The sequence below is a fragment of the Geotrypetes seraphini genome, chromosome 16, assembly GCF_902459505.1.
Source record: "Geotrypetes seraphini chromosome 16, aGeoSer1.1, whole genome shotgun sequence".
Classification (NCBI taxonomy): domain Eukaryota; kingdom Metazoa; phylum Chordata; class Amphibia; order Gymnophiona; family Dermophiidae; genus Geotrypetes; species Geotrypetes seraphini.
In genome coordinates this window covers 54856575-54872619 of record NC_047099.1, presented here as the reverse complement: position 1 = coordinate 54872619, position 16045 = coordinate 54856575, and the positions used below count along the sequence as shown (strand labels likewise).

The window sequence follows — 16045 nt, the reverse complement described above, 5'->3', positions numbered from 1 at the left end:
CTAAGATCTACAAACATTTGCAAGGCAGCCATCTGGCCTTCAATGCACACCTTTGCTTGATCTTACTGCTTTGACTCAGTCTGCCCAAGTTGCCACCTTTGGTCAGGTCATCCTGTGGAACCTGTTTGACTCAAAGGTAGGTACATTTTGTTTGATGTGCAGGCAAAGTTTCTTATTTGTAACAGATTTTCTATGAGCAGAAGAGGAATGCAGTCGCATTCCTTCTAATGGCTATATTACACTCGGACTTCACAGACAGGTTCCTGCAGAGTTTGAATTCCCACACATGCGTACATCTTGTAGCGCTATAGAAACGATGATAAGTTGTAATAGTACATGCCTAGGAATAGGGGAGAGCTCCATATCTGGTGTAGTTGCAGTCCCCCCCACACACACACATACATACTTTAAGAACCCCTGTTACAGGTAAGCAACGGAAAGACTGGTAGTGAGCAGATTCTGTAGTAATCTCTAATGCAAGAGCTGAAATGTGGAAGTTTTGCCATTATCAAAGTAATTAACTTCTCTGGCAGTGGTTCTGGGCGACAATATATCCCTAATGAATATGCATGAGGCAGATTTGCATACAATAGAGGTGATAGACATCTCTACCAGGTATATCTGCCTCTTGCACATTCATTAAGGATATTTTGAAACCTGACTTGCTTGGTGTCCTACAGGACAGGTTTAAGAACCACTAATCTAAAGGATTAAACCTATGCTTGCTGGCCACATTTTAAGATGAGAAATGGTACTTGGAGTTAGACTTTTGTCACTTCTGAGATTTGTGTGCCTTTCCATATGATGTGGTTCTCAACACTTAACCTTGACTTTCTTTTCATCCTTAGGCTACAAGGAGAAGGTGGCAATGGGCTGCTGGGCCTCCTTGGAGAGGCTGCCCCCGGGAAGCGGATCCGGAAGCCATCCTTGCTATATGAAGGCTTTGAGGGTCCTACCATGGTGCCAGGACTTCTTCATGTTCCGTCAACCAATCCACTGCCTCCTGAGGTGGTGAATCCCAAAAAGCCAGGCCGTTCCTCCAATCAGCTGCAGTACATCCACAAAGTGGTTGTGAAATCTCTCTGGAAGCATCAGTTTTCATGGCCTTTTCGTCAGGCTGTTGATGCTGTGAAGCTGGGATTACCGGTAAAGAATAGTTATGGCACAGTGGGTAATATTTCCAATTGGGCTAATTTTACACATGCATTGATAGGAATAAACCTCGCCCTTATGGTAGGGGTATGTCTTGAAGATGATCTGTCTCAGATTTGCTGCTAAAGCTTGTCTCAATACTTGCATTATTAATTAATTAAATTTATTTTAGTATTTATATACCACTTATAGTCTAAGTGGTTTACATTCAGGTACTCAAGCATTTTACCCCTATCTGTCCCGGTGGGCACTCACTCTTATCTAATGTACCTGGGGCAGTGCCAAAGAGAGCTCTTTCCTGGAAGTCGTGAGGCAAGGCTAGACAAATTATAGGTGCCAGGATACTCCACTACCTAGAAATTTTACTCTAGTGCCCAGCATATTGTGCCATCAAAACAATTTTTTCTTTGCACAATATGACTCAGCTCAGGTTTGAACCATGTTGGTACAGGATATTCATGATACTCTCAACAGTCTCATGAGATATGCTATGTCAGCTCTGACATTCCTGTCCCAGGCTGCTGAAATTTGAGCCTAGTAATACTGTGCAAAGGACAAATTGCTTTGGTGGCAGTGCAGAAATGGTGAGCGTGGGAGGCCAACAAAAAATAGAACGTTCATCAGAAGGGAGAAAAAAGAATGAGAAGAAACACAAATATTGCACAAGACAAATGGGAAAAAAGAGGAGTAAGGCTGCCTTTCCTGGGCTCTTCCTTCTGGGGTGGTGATTTAGGAAGGTTGATACTGTGGGACATTACTGAAGAGGACAGAAAAGTTGAGAGGAATAGTTTTGGAAGGGAGAATGAATAAAGGAGAAAAGGGAGGAAGGATGGGGGAGAGTAGATGAGGCAGCTGAAAAAAGGCAGAATGGTGAGAGTGATACTCTGAATCAAAGGAACAAATCACCTCTTAGCTAGTGTGGCGTTAACACATCTTGGGGAGGGGGCGTTGATGGTTTCCCTCGGTGCTCTGCAGTGGCTCATTAGGAGCCTGTTTTTACTCAACTTTCTTTTTCCAAGGAAATAGAATAGGAAAATAGCCTTAATAAATTTGATCTTCAACACAAACCTTTGAAAGGAAACCTTTGGATAGTGAGAGTGGGGGGAGGAGATGGAAGGTTCCAGCTGCTGCCCCCTAAGTTTTTGGGCTGACATCTAGATTGAAAGACTACATCAAGGCCTGTCATAAGGTATAATAATATATCCAAGCATCATATCAAGATGTCTTGGGTGCCACTGATTTGATTGAAAAATACATTTTCTACCACATTTTCTTGGTCTCCTGAATTACATTGGTTTACTTCAATAAAAGTGATGCTGACTCTTCTATAACAATCTTATTCTTATGGTTTTGTTTATCATAATGTCTGGTTTCCTTGCATTAAGACGTTTAATTGATGGAATTGGCAATGTCTTTAGTGATAACAATTATAGTGAAAATTCTCCAAAGTTGTGGCTGGGCTATTCTGTAGAAGGGCACTCGGGACACAAATTTCACCCATTCCCTCTCATAACCACTAAGATCCATTCTGTCCCCAGCAATTAATCTCCTCTATCCCTACCTGCAAACCTCTATGTTATCTCTTGCTTGCAGCACTCCATTTCCTCCTTATCTAAACATTCTCCTGTGATTTTTGGAGGGTATTCACAATTCAAGCAATGAGTGTTCCAAGAGACGCAGAGAACGTCCAGACAGAGGAAGCGGAGAACAAGACAGAGGACACCATCGAGGAAGAAGTCCGAGAGCTGGAGAAGTTCATAGAGGAGGCATACAGGGAGGCCGTGGAAAATCACCAGCAACAGTGGAACTGCCGAAAGACACCTACAGAGAGTGTGGACCACCTGATAAACAACCATCAGGAAGAAATGGGTGACATAGCAGCGAGACCGAAGGACATGGACCTGCGGTAGGAGAGATGGACATACACCAGGGACACAGACCTGCGGCTGGAGAATCAGGAGAAGATAGAGAGGACAGCAATCGTCGTGGGGGGACTCCCATCATCAGACAAGTTGTCAGCCACATAGCGGGAGGAAGACTTGATCGGCTGGTGACCTGCTTACCAGGAGCCAAGATAGAAGACATAGTGAGCCACATGGACAGGATCCTCAACAGTGTGGAAGAAGAAGATACAGCGGTGGTGATCCATGTGGGGACGAGCAACAGGAACTACAACAGAGAAGTACTGAAGGACCAGTTCTGGATGCTAGGAAGGAAGCTGAAGACCAGAACGCAGAGGATAGCATTCTCTGAGATCCTGCGGTACCCAGGGCAGATGAGAAGAGGCAGATGTAGCTGCAAGCAGTCAACGCATGGGTGCAGCTCTGGTGTGAGGAAGAAGGATTCCACTTCGTGCGCAACTGGACGACGTTCTGGGGGAAGAGCAAGCTCTACAGGAAGGATGGATTCCACCTCAGCAGAGACAGAACGAGACTACTTGTAAGCAACATCAAGAGAGAAGTGGACAAGTTTTTAAACTAGGAAGAAGGGGAAAGCTGACAGTCAACCGAGAGAGAGTCGATGGTTCGGGAACCGGTATACCAGAAGGATACCGTGCAAGAAGATAGAGAGAAAGACTCACTGGATTACAGGCAAGACAGATCGAAAAGGACACAAGAGGGAAGGAAATGCAAGAAAGGAACAGGCCACAAACTCATGTATGTTCACGAACGCAAGGTGGGTGAATTAGAAGCCATGGCACAAAAAGATAACGTTGACATTATAGGCATCACGGAAACATGGTGGACTGAGGAAAACGTCTGGGACACTGTGCTACTGGGATACAAACTATACCGCAGAGACAGAGTGGCTCAGAAAGGTGGGGGTGTTGCCATATACATCAAAGAGGAAATTGAATCTACTGAAGAGAACACGCCACTACTGACGGATAAGTTAAGAGTCTCTATGGGTCAAAATTCCTGGAACAAATGGCCTGGAAACAAAGATTGGCATCTACTACCGACCCCCAGGGCAGTCCAAAGAAATTGACAGAGAAATGACAGACGAGATTAAACGCAACTGCACGGGAGACAACACAGTTATCATGGGTGACTTCAAGTATCCAGGAATAGACTGGAATCTAGGCACCTCCGGCTGCATTAGAGAGACCAAATTCTTGGATGCTGTAGGCGATTGCTTCCTGGAACAACTTGTCAAAGAAAATACTAGAGGAAATGCAATTCTGGACTTAATTCTAAATGGCCTGCGAGGACTGGCACAAGTTGTAGAAGTAGAAGGGACGCTGGGAAGCAGCGATTACAATATGATCTGGTTTGATCTGGACGTAGGGGAGAAACATCGGTCCAAAACGACAGCCACAGCACTGAACTTCCGAAAAGGGAATTTCGAAGGGATGAGACTCATGGTAGGGAAGAAGATTAAGAAGAGGATAAGCACTGTATAAACACTAGAGCAAGCTTGGTCCCTTTTTAAGGACAGTCACCGAGGTGCAAAATCTATATATACTGCGTATCAACAAGGGATCCAAGAGGAAAAAGAACAAAGAACCGGCGTGGCTCACTCTAGAGGTGAAGGAAGCGATCAGAGACAAGAAAACTTCATTTAAGGAATGGAAAAGGTCAAAAAAGGACAAAAACTGGAACAAGCACAAACAACATCAACGCAGGTGCCATAAGGCAGTAAAAGGGGCCAAAAGAGACTACCAGGAAAAAATAGCTAAGGAGGCGAATAACTTCAAGCCGTTCTTTAGATATATTAAGGGGAAACGACCCACGAAGGAAGCGGTGGGACCATTCGATGACTATGGAATAAAGGGAGCGCTAAAAGAGGACAAAGCAATTGCCGACAAACTGAACACATTTTTTGTGTCTGTATTTACCAAAGAAAATATACACAGCATACCGGAACCCATCAGGCTATATGCTGGAAACGAAGACGGAAAACTGACAGAATTAACAGTCAGTCTAAAGGAGGTGTGTAGGCAGATTGATAGGCTTAAGAGCAATAAATCCCTGGGACTGGATGGCATCCATAGCCAATCTGTTGATCAAATCTGGAAAGATTCTGGAAGGTGGCGAATGTTACGCCAATCTTCAAGAAAGGTTCGAGGGGAGATCCAGGAAACTACAGACCTGTGAGTCTGACCTCGGTACTGGGAAAGTTGGTAGAGTCACTGGTAAAGGACAGCATCATTGATCACCTTAATGGACGCGGGCTGATGAGGACCAGTCAGCACGGTTTTAGCAAAGGTAGATCGTGTTTGATGAACTTGCTGCACTGCTTTGAGGGAGTAAACAGACAAGGCGATCTGGTCGACATTGTATATCTGGATTTTCAGAAGGCGTTCGACAAGGTTCCGCATGAACGACTACTCCGGAAAATTGCAAGCCATGGAATCAAGGGTGACATACTCGCATGGATTAAAAACTGCCTGGAGCATAGGAAACAGAGTGGGGGTAAATGGACAATACTCGGACTGGAAGAGCGTCACCAGTGGAGTGCTACAGGGTTTGGTGCTTGGACCCGTGTTCTTTAACATCTTTATAAACTATCTGGACATAGGTATGACGAACGAGGTGATTAAGTTTGCGGCGATACGAAGTTATTCGGAGTAGTGAAGACACAAGGGGATTGCGAAGATCTGCAACATGACATAATCAGGCTCTAGGAATAGGCATCGACAAGGCAGATGAGGTTCAACGTGGATAAGTGTAAAGTGATGTCGGTAACAAAAATCTTATGCACGGATACAGGATGTCCGGCGCAGTACTTGGAGAGACCTCCCAGGAAAGAGACTTGGGAGTTCTAATCGCGTGAGCATGATGGACCTCTGGTCTGACCCAGCAGAGGCACTGCTTATGTTCTTAATCGACAAGTCGATGAAGCCGTCCATGCAATGTGCTGTGGCAGCAAAAAGGGCAAACAGAATGCTAGGAATGATAAAGAAGGGATCATGAACAGATCAGAGAAGGTTATCATACCGCTGTATCGGGCCATGGTGTGCCCTCACCTGGAGTACTATGTCCAGCACTGGTCGCCATACATGAAGAAGGACACGGTACTACTCGAAAGGGTCCAGAGAGAGCGACTAAGATGGTTAAGGGGTTGGAGGAGCTGCCGTACAGCAAAAGATTAGAGAAACTGGGCCTCTTCTCACTCAAACAGAGGAGATTGAGAGGGGATATGATCAAAACATTGAAGGTACTGAAGGGGATAGACTTATTAGATAAGGACAGGTTGTTCACTCTCTCCAAGGTAGGGAGAATGAGAGGGCACTCTCTAAAAGTTGAAAGAGGATAGATTCCATACAAACGTAAGGAAGTTCTTTTTCACCCAGAGAGTGGTAGAAAGCTGGAAAGCTCTTCCAGAGGCTGTTATAGGGGGAAAACACCCTCCAGGGATTCAAGACAAAGTTAGACAAGTTCCTGCTGAAAAGAACGTGAGCTTATAGGGCTAGTCTCAGTTAGGGTGCTGGTCTTTTACCAGAGGGCTGCCGCATAAGTGGACTGCTGGGCATGATGGACCACTGGTCTGACCCAGCAGCGGCTGTCTCTGTGCTTTCCAAACCTCATTCTGGCCTTCCATTTGCCTCTCAGTATATTCCAAGCCTCATTCTGGCATCACCAGAGATTTTGAATCACAGTTCCGCAAAAATACTGCTGCAACTTTTTCCATACCTGTTTGTTTTTAATGCTTCCTTTGTTTCAATACATTCTTAAAGCAGCTTGAATTGTAATAAGTCCCTGTTTTGAAAACTTGCAGTCTAAGTGGGTGATTGAAACCCTGGGAGAGGTTGACTTGCCTAGAGAATGACATGGGGACAAATTTTTCCCATGGGGAATTCATTTTACCATCCCTGCAAGTTCTTTTCCTGTCCCTGCCCCATTCCTGCAAGCGCCGTCCTCATCTGCACAAACCTCAAACACTTTAAAATCATAAGTGTTCGAGGCTTGTGCGGTTAAGGCAGAGCTTGCAGGAATGTGGCGGGGACAGGGGCAGCGACAAAACTTGTGGAGGCAGGGAAAAATTGGTCCTCGTGTCATTCTTTAGACTTGCCCATAGTTTGAGGGAAGTGAAATCTGAGCCCTGGTTTTTAGTGCACTTTTGTAAACACAGGTTGAAAATATTTAAAAATAAGTCATTATCCCAGGACAAGCAGGCAGCATATTCTCACATGTGGGTGACGTCATCTACAGAGCCCCGACGCGGACAGCTTTTCAAGCAAACTTGATTGAAGATTCAAGTTTGCTGTGCTGCACCATGCATGTGTGCCTTCCTGCTCCACTAGAGGGCGCATCCCCTCCTCGTGGTCTCCAGTTCTTTCGTTTCCGCGGAGCCAGAAAGTCCTGTTTTTGGTTTCTCCGCCCGAAAGTGCCTTCTAGCACCGCGGCTTTATTGTTTTTTGCAGTGAGTCGCTGTGTGCGTGTATTTCATCTTGTTCTGCTTTTGTTGCAAAGTTTCGCGTGTTTTTTGACTCCCGGGGGCTCCCGGGTTGTCGTGGCCTCGTTGGCCGCAGCCTTTTCTTCTCTTTATGTCCCGGCCCTTGTCCAGGTTTAAGAAGTGCACCAAGTGTGATCGACTGCTGTCAATCACCGATCCCCATTGGTGGTGCATTTTGTGCCTAGGGGCTGATCATCCCACTGATTCCTGCTCCGGTGCGCTACTTTTCAACATCGTGCTCTGCGCCGCCGTCGGTCCCATATGGCGGACCTGTTTGCAGTGGAGCAGCCCTCGGTCTTGGCCTCGACGTCGACCTCGGCTTCGGTCCCGGCCTTGACCTCGGCCTCGAAGCCCTCGGCTCTGGGTAAGTCCCCTCTTCCTTCCTCAGGTTCGACACCAGCGAAGAAGCCATCCTCGGGGACCCCAGCCAGACAGGGTGGGAGTGCCTTGCCCATGGCCCCGGTTAAGCCCTCCAAGCCTTCGGGGCGTACCTCCACCACGCGGGAATACTCAGTGTCGAGGTCGCCCTCGGTGGAGTGCACTGCGGCATCCGACATGCCCTCGATGCTGTCGGTACCCGTTTTTCAGGACATCCTCCGGGCGATGATCTCTTCGGAGCTTTCCTCTGCGTTGGACCATCTGCACCCGGCTTCGACCTTGCGTGCGCCGGACCAGCCTGAGCCTCGCGTCGAGGCGCCTCGGGGTAAGGTGCGCCGGTCCAGGCGTCTCTCTTCCTCGTCGGAGTCCTGGCCCCGGGCCTCTAGGCGTTCTTCGCCCTCCGGGAGCCGAAGCACCAGTCGAAGCCCGATTCTGCCTTGTTCCGGCGGCTGGCTAAGCGCGCCCGGGATTCTCCCCCGAGACGGGGCCTTTCCCTGACGGCTCGCACCGCGAGGCCTCTGCAGGTGTCGGAGTTGTCTTTCACCAATCTGCAGTTGTTGCTGACTCCTCGGTCCGGGGCTCTGGGCCGGGGTTCTCGGCTTTCTCCGAGGGAGTCGAGGGACCGGTCCCCGATCCATCGTAAGGGTTCAGTGCCTCGTACCCCGGGGTTGTCCCCGAGGGGTTCTTCGAGGCACCATCGGTCCTAGACCCCGATGCGCTCTCTGAGTGCGATTTCCTGGGGTTCGGAGCGTGGGGGTGCGGAGAGGGAGCCTCGTTAATCTCGGGAGGCTTCCCCCTCTTTTTCTGTGGCGGGGCGGTCCCGTTCAGCCACCCCTCCCGAGGACAAGGGAGCCTCTCGTCCGTCCTCTTTCACGAGATTCGTGCAGGACATGGGGCGAGCGCTTCGCCTTGACCTCCAGTCGGATTCCCGATACACAAAGGAATACCTGGAGGAATTGGACATGCCGTCTCCGCCTCGTGAATCTCTTAGGCTTCCCCTGAACCAGGTGCTCCAGCAAGCCTTTATTCGCAACCTTGAGACTCCGTATGCGGTCACTGCGGTTCCCTCGAAGATGGAGTCCAAGTACAGGACAGTTCCTTGCCCAGGGTTCGAGCGAGCACAATTGTCTCACCAGCCTTTGATGGTTGAGTCCTCGCTTAAGAAGTCTCACGCGTCCCGCGTTTCGGCTGCACTTCCGCTGGGTCTTGAGGATCGGACTTTGGACAAATTTGGGAGGAGGTTGTACCAGAATTCAATGATGGCGAATAGGGTACTGAACTATTCGTTCACCTTTACATCCTATCTGAAGCATCTGGTCAGTCTTTGCCCGCCTTCCAGGCGGACTTGTCCACCTCACGCCAGGCTGCGTTTGGGCAGCTGATCGAGGCTCTGTCCCAGCTGCGTCTCCACCTGTTTCACGCCACGTATGACGCCTTTGAACTTTCATCCTGGGTCTCCGCCTTTGCAGTGGCCATGCGCCAGCTGGCATGGTTGCGGCTGGTGGACATGGATCCTAATCTCCAGGATCGCCTGGCCAACCTACCCTGAACTGGACCTGTTCGATAACACCATAGAGGCGACTACTAAGTGCCTTTCGGAGCATGAGAGATCTTTTGCTTCATTGGTGCAATCGAAGGCGAAGCCAACTCCCTCGAGGCCCTATCGGGCTCCTCCTCGGCGATATCCTCAGAAGACCACCCCGGCATTCTTGCGCCCGCCACCGAGACGCCAGCAGGCGCATCCCCGGGCCTTGCTGAAGTCTCAACCGGCAGCCAAGGCCAAGCCCTCCCCATCTTTTTGACGGTTCAGGCGGATGGGGGCGGGCCCCCTCCGCGCTGATGTCAGACCCCCTTCCCATCGGGGGCCGTCTCGGAGCCTTTTATCCTCGTTGGGAGAACATCACATTGGACGCATGGGTCTTGGGCGTGATTGCCTCCGGATACACCCTGAATTTCCGGGAGGTCCCTCCCGACAGTCCGCCAAGCGCGTGTCTTTCCAATCGGATACAGTTGCCCCTCCTTCTCTCGGAGGCTCGGGCTCTTCTTCGCCTACGGGCGGTGGAAGTAGTCCACCCTTGTCAACAGGGGCGGGGTTTTTATTCCCGCTACTTCTTAGCTCCAAAGAAGACTGGGGACCTGCGTCCGATCTTGGACTTGAGATGCCTCAACAAGTTCCTGGTTCGGGAGAAGTTCCGGATGCTCTCCCTTCCGGTTCTTTATCCCTTGCTGAACGAGGGGGATTGGCTCTGCTCCCTCGATCTGAAGGAGGCCTTCACACATGTTCCGGTGCATCCTGCTTGTCGCCGGTTCCTTCGGTTTCAGGTGAGGGACCTGCATTTACAGTACAGGGTCCTTCCGTTTAGACTGGCTTCGTCCCCGAGAGTGTTCACGAAGTGTCTAGTGGTAGTGGCGGCGGCCCTGCGGTCGCGGGGCCTGCAGGTGTTCCCCTACCTGGATGACTGGTTGATCAAAGCGCCGTCGAGGGAAGGGGGTTATCTCAGCGACCCAACAGACTATTACATTTCTTCAGAGTCTGTGGTTCGAGGTAAACTTCCCCAAGTCCCAGTTGTGCCCCTCGCAATCCCTACAATTCATTGGGGCCGTGCTGGACACGATTCGTCTCCTTTCATTCCTCCCTCCTCCTCCTCGGCTGGCGGCGCTCATCCATATGAGCAGGCAGGTTTCTCTGCTGTCCTCGGTCTCGGCGAAGCGCATGATGATTCTCTTGGGCCACATGGCCTCCACCATCCATGTCGTACCGTTTGCCCGGTTGCACCTGCGGATCCCTCAGTGGACGTTGGCCTTCTCAGTGGCGTCAGGATCGGGACCCAGTTTCCAGTCCCGTTGCGGTGACTCCCTCTTTGAGATGCTCGCTCCGTTGGTGGACCAACTCTTCCAATCTTTCCAGGGGTTTGCTCTTTCTCGCCCCTCCACACCACAAGGTCCTTACCACGGACTCTTCCGAGTATGCTTGGAAGGCTCATCTGGACGGTCTGCAAACTCAGGGACTGTGGTCGATGGAAGACCGTCACTGTCACATCAATCTGTTGGAGCTTCGGGCCATTTATTTGGCCGCTGTGGTTTTTCGTCATCTGCTGCAGGACCGTGTGGTCCTGGTCCGTACGAACAATCAGGTGACGATGTATTACGTAAACAAACAGGGGGGCATGGGTTCCCGGTCCCTGTGTCTGGAGGCTCTTCATCTTTGGGAGTGGGCGATTCGCCACAACATCTTTCTTCGTGTGGTTTACATACAGGGGGAGTGGAACTGTCTAGCGGACAAGCTGAGCTACCTTCTGCAGCCGCACAAGTGGTCCCTTCATTCCGGGGTCTTGCACCGGGTCTTCGAGCGGTGGGGTACCCCCACGGATAGATCTGTTCGCTTCTCCCCTCAATCATTCCTCCTCGCTTGGGAGGGGAAGTTCCTTTACGCATTTCCGCCTTTTCCTCTGATCTTGCGGACGCTAGTGCATCTCAGGTCCACGCATGCCACTCTGATCCTGATTGCTCCTCGGTGGCCTCGGCAGCCGTGGTTCTACCTGCTTCTTCAACTCAGTGTCAGGGAGCCTCTTCTTCTGCCTGTTTTTCCCTCTCTGCTGTCTCAGAGTCGGGGTTCGCTGTTGCATCCCAATCTGCAGTCTCTACATCTGACGGCTTGGTTCCTTTCCACCTGACTTCTCGGCAGTTCTCTCAGTCGGTCAGAGAGGTTTTGGAGGCTTCTCGAAAGGTTTCGACTAGGCTCTGCTATTCTCACAAGTGGACTAGATTTTCTTCATGGTGTGCTTTGCATCATCTAGAACCCTTGTTGGCTCCTGTGTCCTCGGTTCTGGAGTATTTGCTTCATTTGTCTCAGGCCGCGCTTAAGACAAATTCTATTCGAGTGCATCTTTGCGCGATTGCTGCCTTCCATCAGCACCTGGATAGGAAGTCCCTTTCTATTCATCCTTTGGTTTCTCGCTTCATGAGGGGTCTCTTGAATGTCCATCCTCCTCTCAAGCCTCCCCCGGTGGTTTGGGATCTCAGTGTGGTTCTGGCACAACTTATGAAACCTCCATTTGAGCCTAAGGATAAATCTCATCTAAAGTTCCTCAGGTGGAAGGTGATCTTCTTGCTTGCGCTCACTTCTGCTCGAAGGGTTAGTGAGCTTCAGGCTTTGGTGGCAGACCCACCTTTTACTGTATTCCATCATGACAAGGTGGTTCTCCGCACTCACCCCAAGTTTTTGCGTGTCTGATTTTCATCTCAATCAGTCCATTGTGCTTCCGGTGTTTTTTCCCAAGCCCCATTCTCATCCTGGGGAGGTGGTGCTTCACACTCTTGACTGTAAGAGGGTGTTGGCTTTTTATCTTCAATGCACTCAGTCTCATCGGAAGGTTCCTCAATTGTTTTTGTCCTTTGATCCTAATCGGTTGGGACATGCTGTTTCCAAGCGCATCTTGTCCAACTGGTTGGCGGCTTGTATTTCCTTTTGTTACGCTCAGGCTGGTCTCGCGCTGCATGGTCGGATTACGGGGCATAAGGTCCGAGCGATGGCGGCTTCTGTCGCATTCCTCAGGTCAACGCCTATCGAGGAGATTTGCAAGGCTGCCACTTGGTCTTCGGTTCACACTTTCACCTCACATTACTGTCTGGATACTCTGTCCAGGAGCGACAGCCGGTTTGGCCAGTCGGTTTTGCGTAATCTGTTTTCTTGAATTGCCAACTTCCCTCCGTCCCTTTTCTTTTGTTTGGCTTGGAGGTCACCCACATGTGAGAATATGCTGCCTACTTGTCCTGGATAAAAGCACAGTTACTTACCGTAACAGGTGTTATCCAGGGACAGCAGGCAGATATTCTCGCAACCCTCCCGCCTCCCCGAGGTTGGCTTCTTGGCTGGTTATATGAACTGGAGACCACGAGGAGGGGATGCGCCCTCTAGTGGAGCAGGAAGGCACACATGCGTGGTGCAGCACAGCAAACTTGAATCTTCAATCAAGTTTGCTTGAAAAGCTGTCCGCGTCGGGGCTCTGTAGATGACGTCACCCACATGTGAGAATATCTGTCTGCTGTCCCTGGATAACACCTGTTATGGTAAGTAACTGTGCTTTGTGTGTCTGTCTAGTTTTCTCTTGTTGGTTATCTGCAACCTGGACTTATATTTAACAGGGCCTCAACACTGAATAGAGAGGATGTTGACAGTGGATTTGGTGTTGGAGGGAACCATGCGCAGGAATGGTGGGCTCAGTTTAGGGAATGGTCCGCTATATATATTGAATAGCAGGAATGGGGAGAGGACAGGGTGGTATCGCAGGTATGTTACCGTTGAGCTTAACACTTTGTGTTGTGCTGCAGGATTACCATAAGATCATCAAACAGCCAATGGATCTTGGCACTATAAAGAGGCGACTGGAGCTGAACTATTACTGGAGTGCCACGGAGTGTATACAGGACTTCAACACCATGTTTACCAACTGCTATATCTACAACAAGGTGAGTGCAGAGGCTCTTGTGAACAGACACAAAGACCTTGGGTCCTTCTCGTTTTAAGATTCAGCTTCAATCTTTATTTTGCACTCGTTTTGGATCTGAACCTGGAATTATTGTCCATTAGTTGACTAAAACTCTTGTTTTCATCTCTTGAAGCCCACAGATGACATTGTCTTGATGGCCCAGAGCCTGGAGAAGATGTTCCTACAAAAAGTAGCTCAGATGCCTCAGGAAGAAATGGATATCCCGTCTCCTGGTCCCAAAAGCAAGCATTCAAAAAGTCGTAAGAATGCAGGTAGGTAGATAGAGTAGCTACCTCCACAGACTCGTTTTATATAGGGTTATTGCACAAAATCTTTCTCTACTTGCGAGATTCATACCCTTCTGATCTTTTGCAGGAGGCATAGGAGGGGTCACCACTGCTCACCAGGTCCCTGCCATTTCATCCCTCTCTCAAACTACATTCTACCCCAACTCTTCACCGGAGCTCCCCAACTCTATCCTGAGCATCTCCCATGCTTCTGTCCTCTCCTCACCTGTGATGAAACCAATGCCACCAACGCAGCCTATGCTTCAGGTGGCAGTCACAGCTGCTCAGCCAGTCACCAAGGTAAGAGCACAGTAACATGCGGCTGTCTGTTTTGGGAATACTGCTGCTCAGGGACGTGTGTTCGGATTTTGTTACCTAGTGCTTCGCTGCAGAGAGAATCAACTTTTTAATCTCATTCTTTGCAGAAGAAAGGTGTGAAACGGAAAGCAGACACCACAACGCCAACCACGACAGCCATCATTGCCACGAGCGGGGGCTCTTCCCCCATCATATCACTCATGTCCAAGCCAGCCAAGATCCCAGTACGCCGAGAAAGTGGGAGACCTATCAAGCCACCGCGCAAAGATCTACCCGATTCCCAGCAGCACCAGACTTCCAAGAAGGGCAAGCTTTCCGAGCAACTCAAATATTGCAATGGCATCCTGAAGGAGTTGGTGTCCAAGAAGCATGCTGCCTACGCCTGGCCCTTCTACAAACCTGTTGACGCCTCGGCTCTGGGGTTGCACGACTACCATGAGATCATCAAACATCCCATGGACCTCAGCACCATCAAGGTGAGCGGGAGGTGCACCTTGAAGGTTTAGGGGCGAAAAGGCTGATGCTGCACCCCAAGGGGAGAGGGATGTATGCCCCTCTCATCCCCACCTCCCCAATCACCATGAGAGTAAACTGACAGTTGGGTCTATGTCTTGGCCTCTGATAAATTGAACAAAATTACTGAATGTGTAGATATTGAGACACAGACAACATTGGATTTAGTCAAGGGAAATCTTGCCTCACCAATCTGCTACATTTTTTTTGAAGACGTGAATGAGCGTGGTTTAAAGGTGAGCTGGGTGATGTGGAAGGCATTAGTTTCTCATGGGAAACCTTGAGGAAATTAGTTATAGGATCGCGGGGTGGGAGGGCAGTGTCTTGTGGATTGAAAACTGCCTGAAAGAAAGCAGAGTAGGCTTGACTAGTCAAATTTTTCAGTGAAGCGCCTCGGGGATCTATACAGGCCCATTGCATTTTACCATACATGCCGTGGAAATAAAAGCAACAAGTTGTCAGATTTGCAGACGACACAAGCATTATTTCAAGCTGTTAAATCACAAGAAGATTGTAAGAAATTGATCATTCGCGTGGGCAGTGAAATCTTAATCTAATCTAGTCTAGTCTTCAGTTTATATACCGGGTCATCTCCCAATGGAGCTCGACTTGGTTCACATGTAATTTTTTTTTTTTTTTTTTAATCTTTATTCATTTTCAAAAATTACAAGTGTACAACATTCATTCAGAAATACCTTAATTCATCACTTGACATTCTTATTTGTATTATTCCAAATAAATAATTATATAAGAAACCCACCCCTCCCACCCATATATCAATATATTATCCATTATAATCCCACCCCCCTTATCTTATCCAATATTCTGGTGTTTAAGATGTCTGATCACTAGAATAAATTGTCAATGGTCCCCAAATTTTTTTAAACTTATTATAATTCCCTTGTTGCATAGCAAGCTCCCTTTCCATTTTATAAATATGGCACACTGAATTCCACCAAAAAGTATAATTTAGTTTAGTGTAATCTTTCCAATTTCCTGTAATCTGCTGAATGGCAACCCCTGTCAATATCAATAAAAGTTTATTATTTGCAGAAATTGGGCTTTTAAATCTCATTGAAGTACCAAATAATATAGTATCATATGAAAGGGCAACATGATTTTCTAACAATGAATTTATTTGGGACCAAATTAACTTCCAAAAGGCATTTATATAGGGACAGAAAAATATCAAATGGTCCAATGTCCCAACTTCTAAACCACAATGCCAGCATCTATTGGACCTCGAACTATCCAACTTCTGTAAACGAACTGGGGTCCAAAAAGCTCTATGCAACAAAAAAAACCCAAGTCTGTCTCATAGATGCTGCCCTTGTAGTTTTTATTTTCCAAGACCAAAAACGTGGCCATTGAGAGGCAGAAATTTGGTGCCCAAGGTCAATGCTCCAGTTTTCCCTAAGAACAGTTTTGTTTTTTATTCAAATATCCATATAACAATTTATACCACTGTGTGGCTTGGTGATCCAAGAAATCCGCCTGAAAGCACAGAAA

The 16045-nt window shown here is 48.6% G+C and overlaps 1 protein-coding gene across 8 annotated transcripts in view; it reads left to right on the top strand.

The window, feature by feature from the left end:
• Positions 1-16045, top strand: part of BRD2 (bromodomain containing 2) — a 42884-nt gene that overhangs the window by 17430 nt on the left and 9409 nt on the right. For 7 of the 8 annotated variants that reach the window (XM_033923584.1, XM_033923585.1, XM_033923590.1 and 4 more), the window contains 5 exons: positions 849-1167; positions 13261-13398; positions 13552-13690; positions 13794-14005; positions 14131-14499. In XM_033923584.1, coding sequence (XP_033779475.1) covers positions 958-1167; positions 13261-13398; positions 13552-13690; positions 13794-14005; positions 14131-14499 — 1068 coding nt within the window. In that variant the 5' untranslated portion in view covers positions 849-957. The remainder of the gene's footprint in view (positions 1-848; positions 1168-13260; positions 13399-13551; positions 13691-13793; positions 14006-14130; positions 14500-16045) is intronic. The other variant, XM_033923583.1, reaches the window with a different exon arrangement.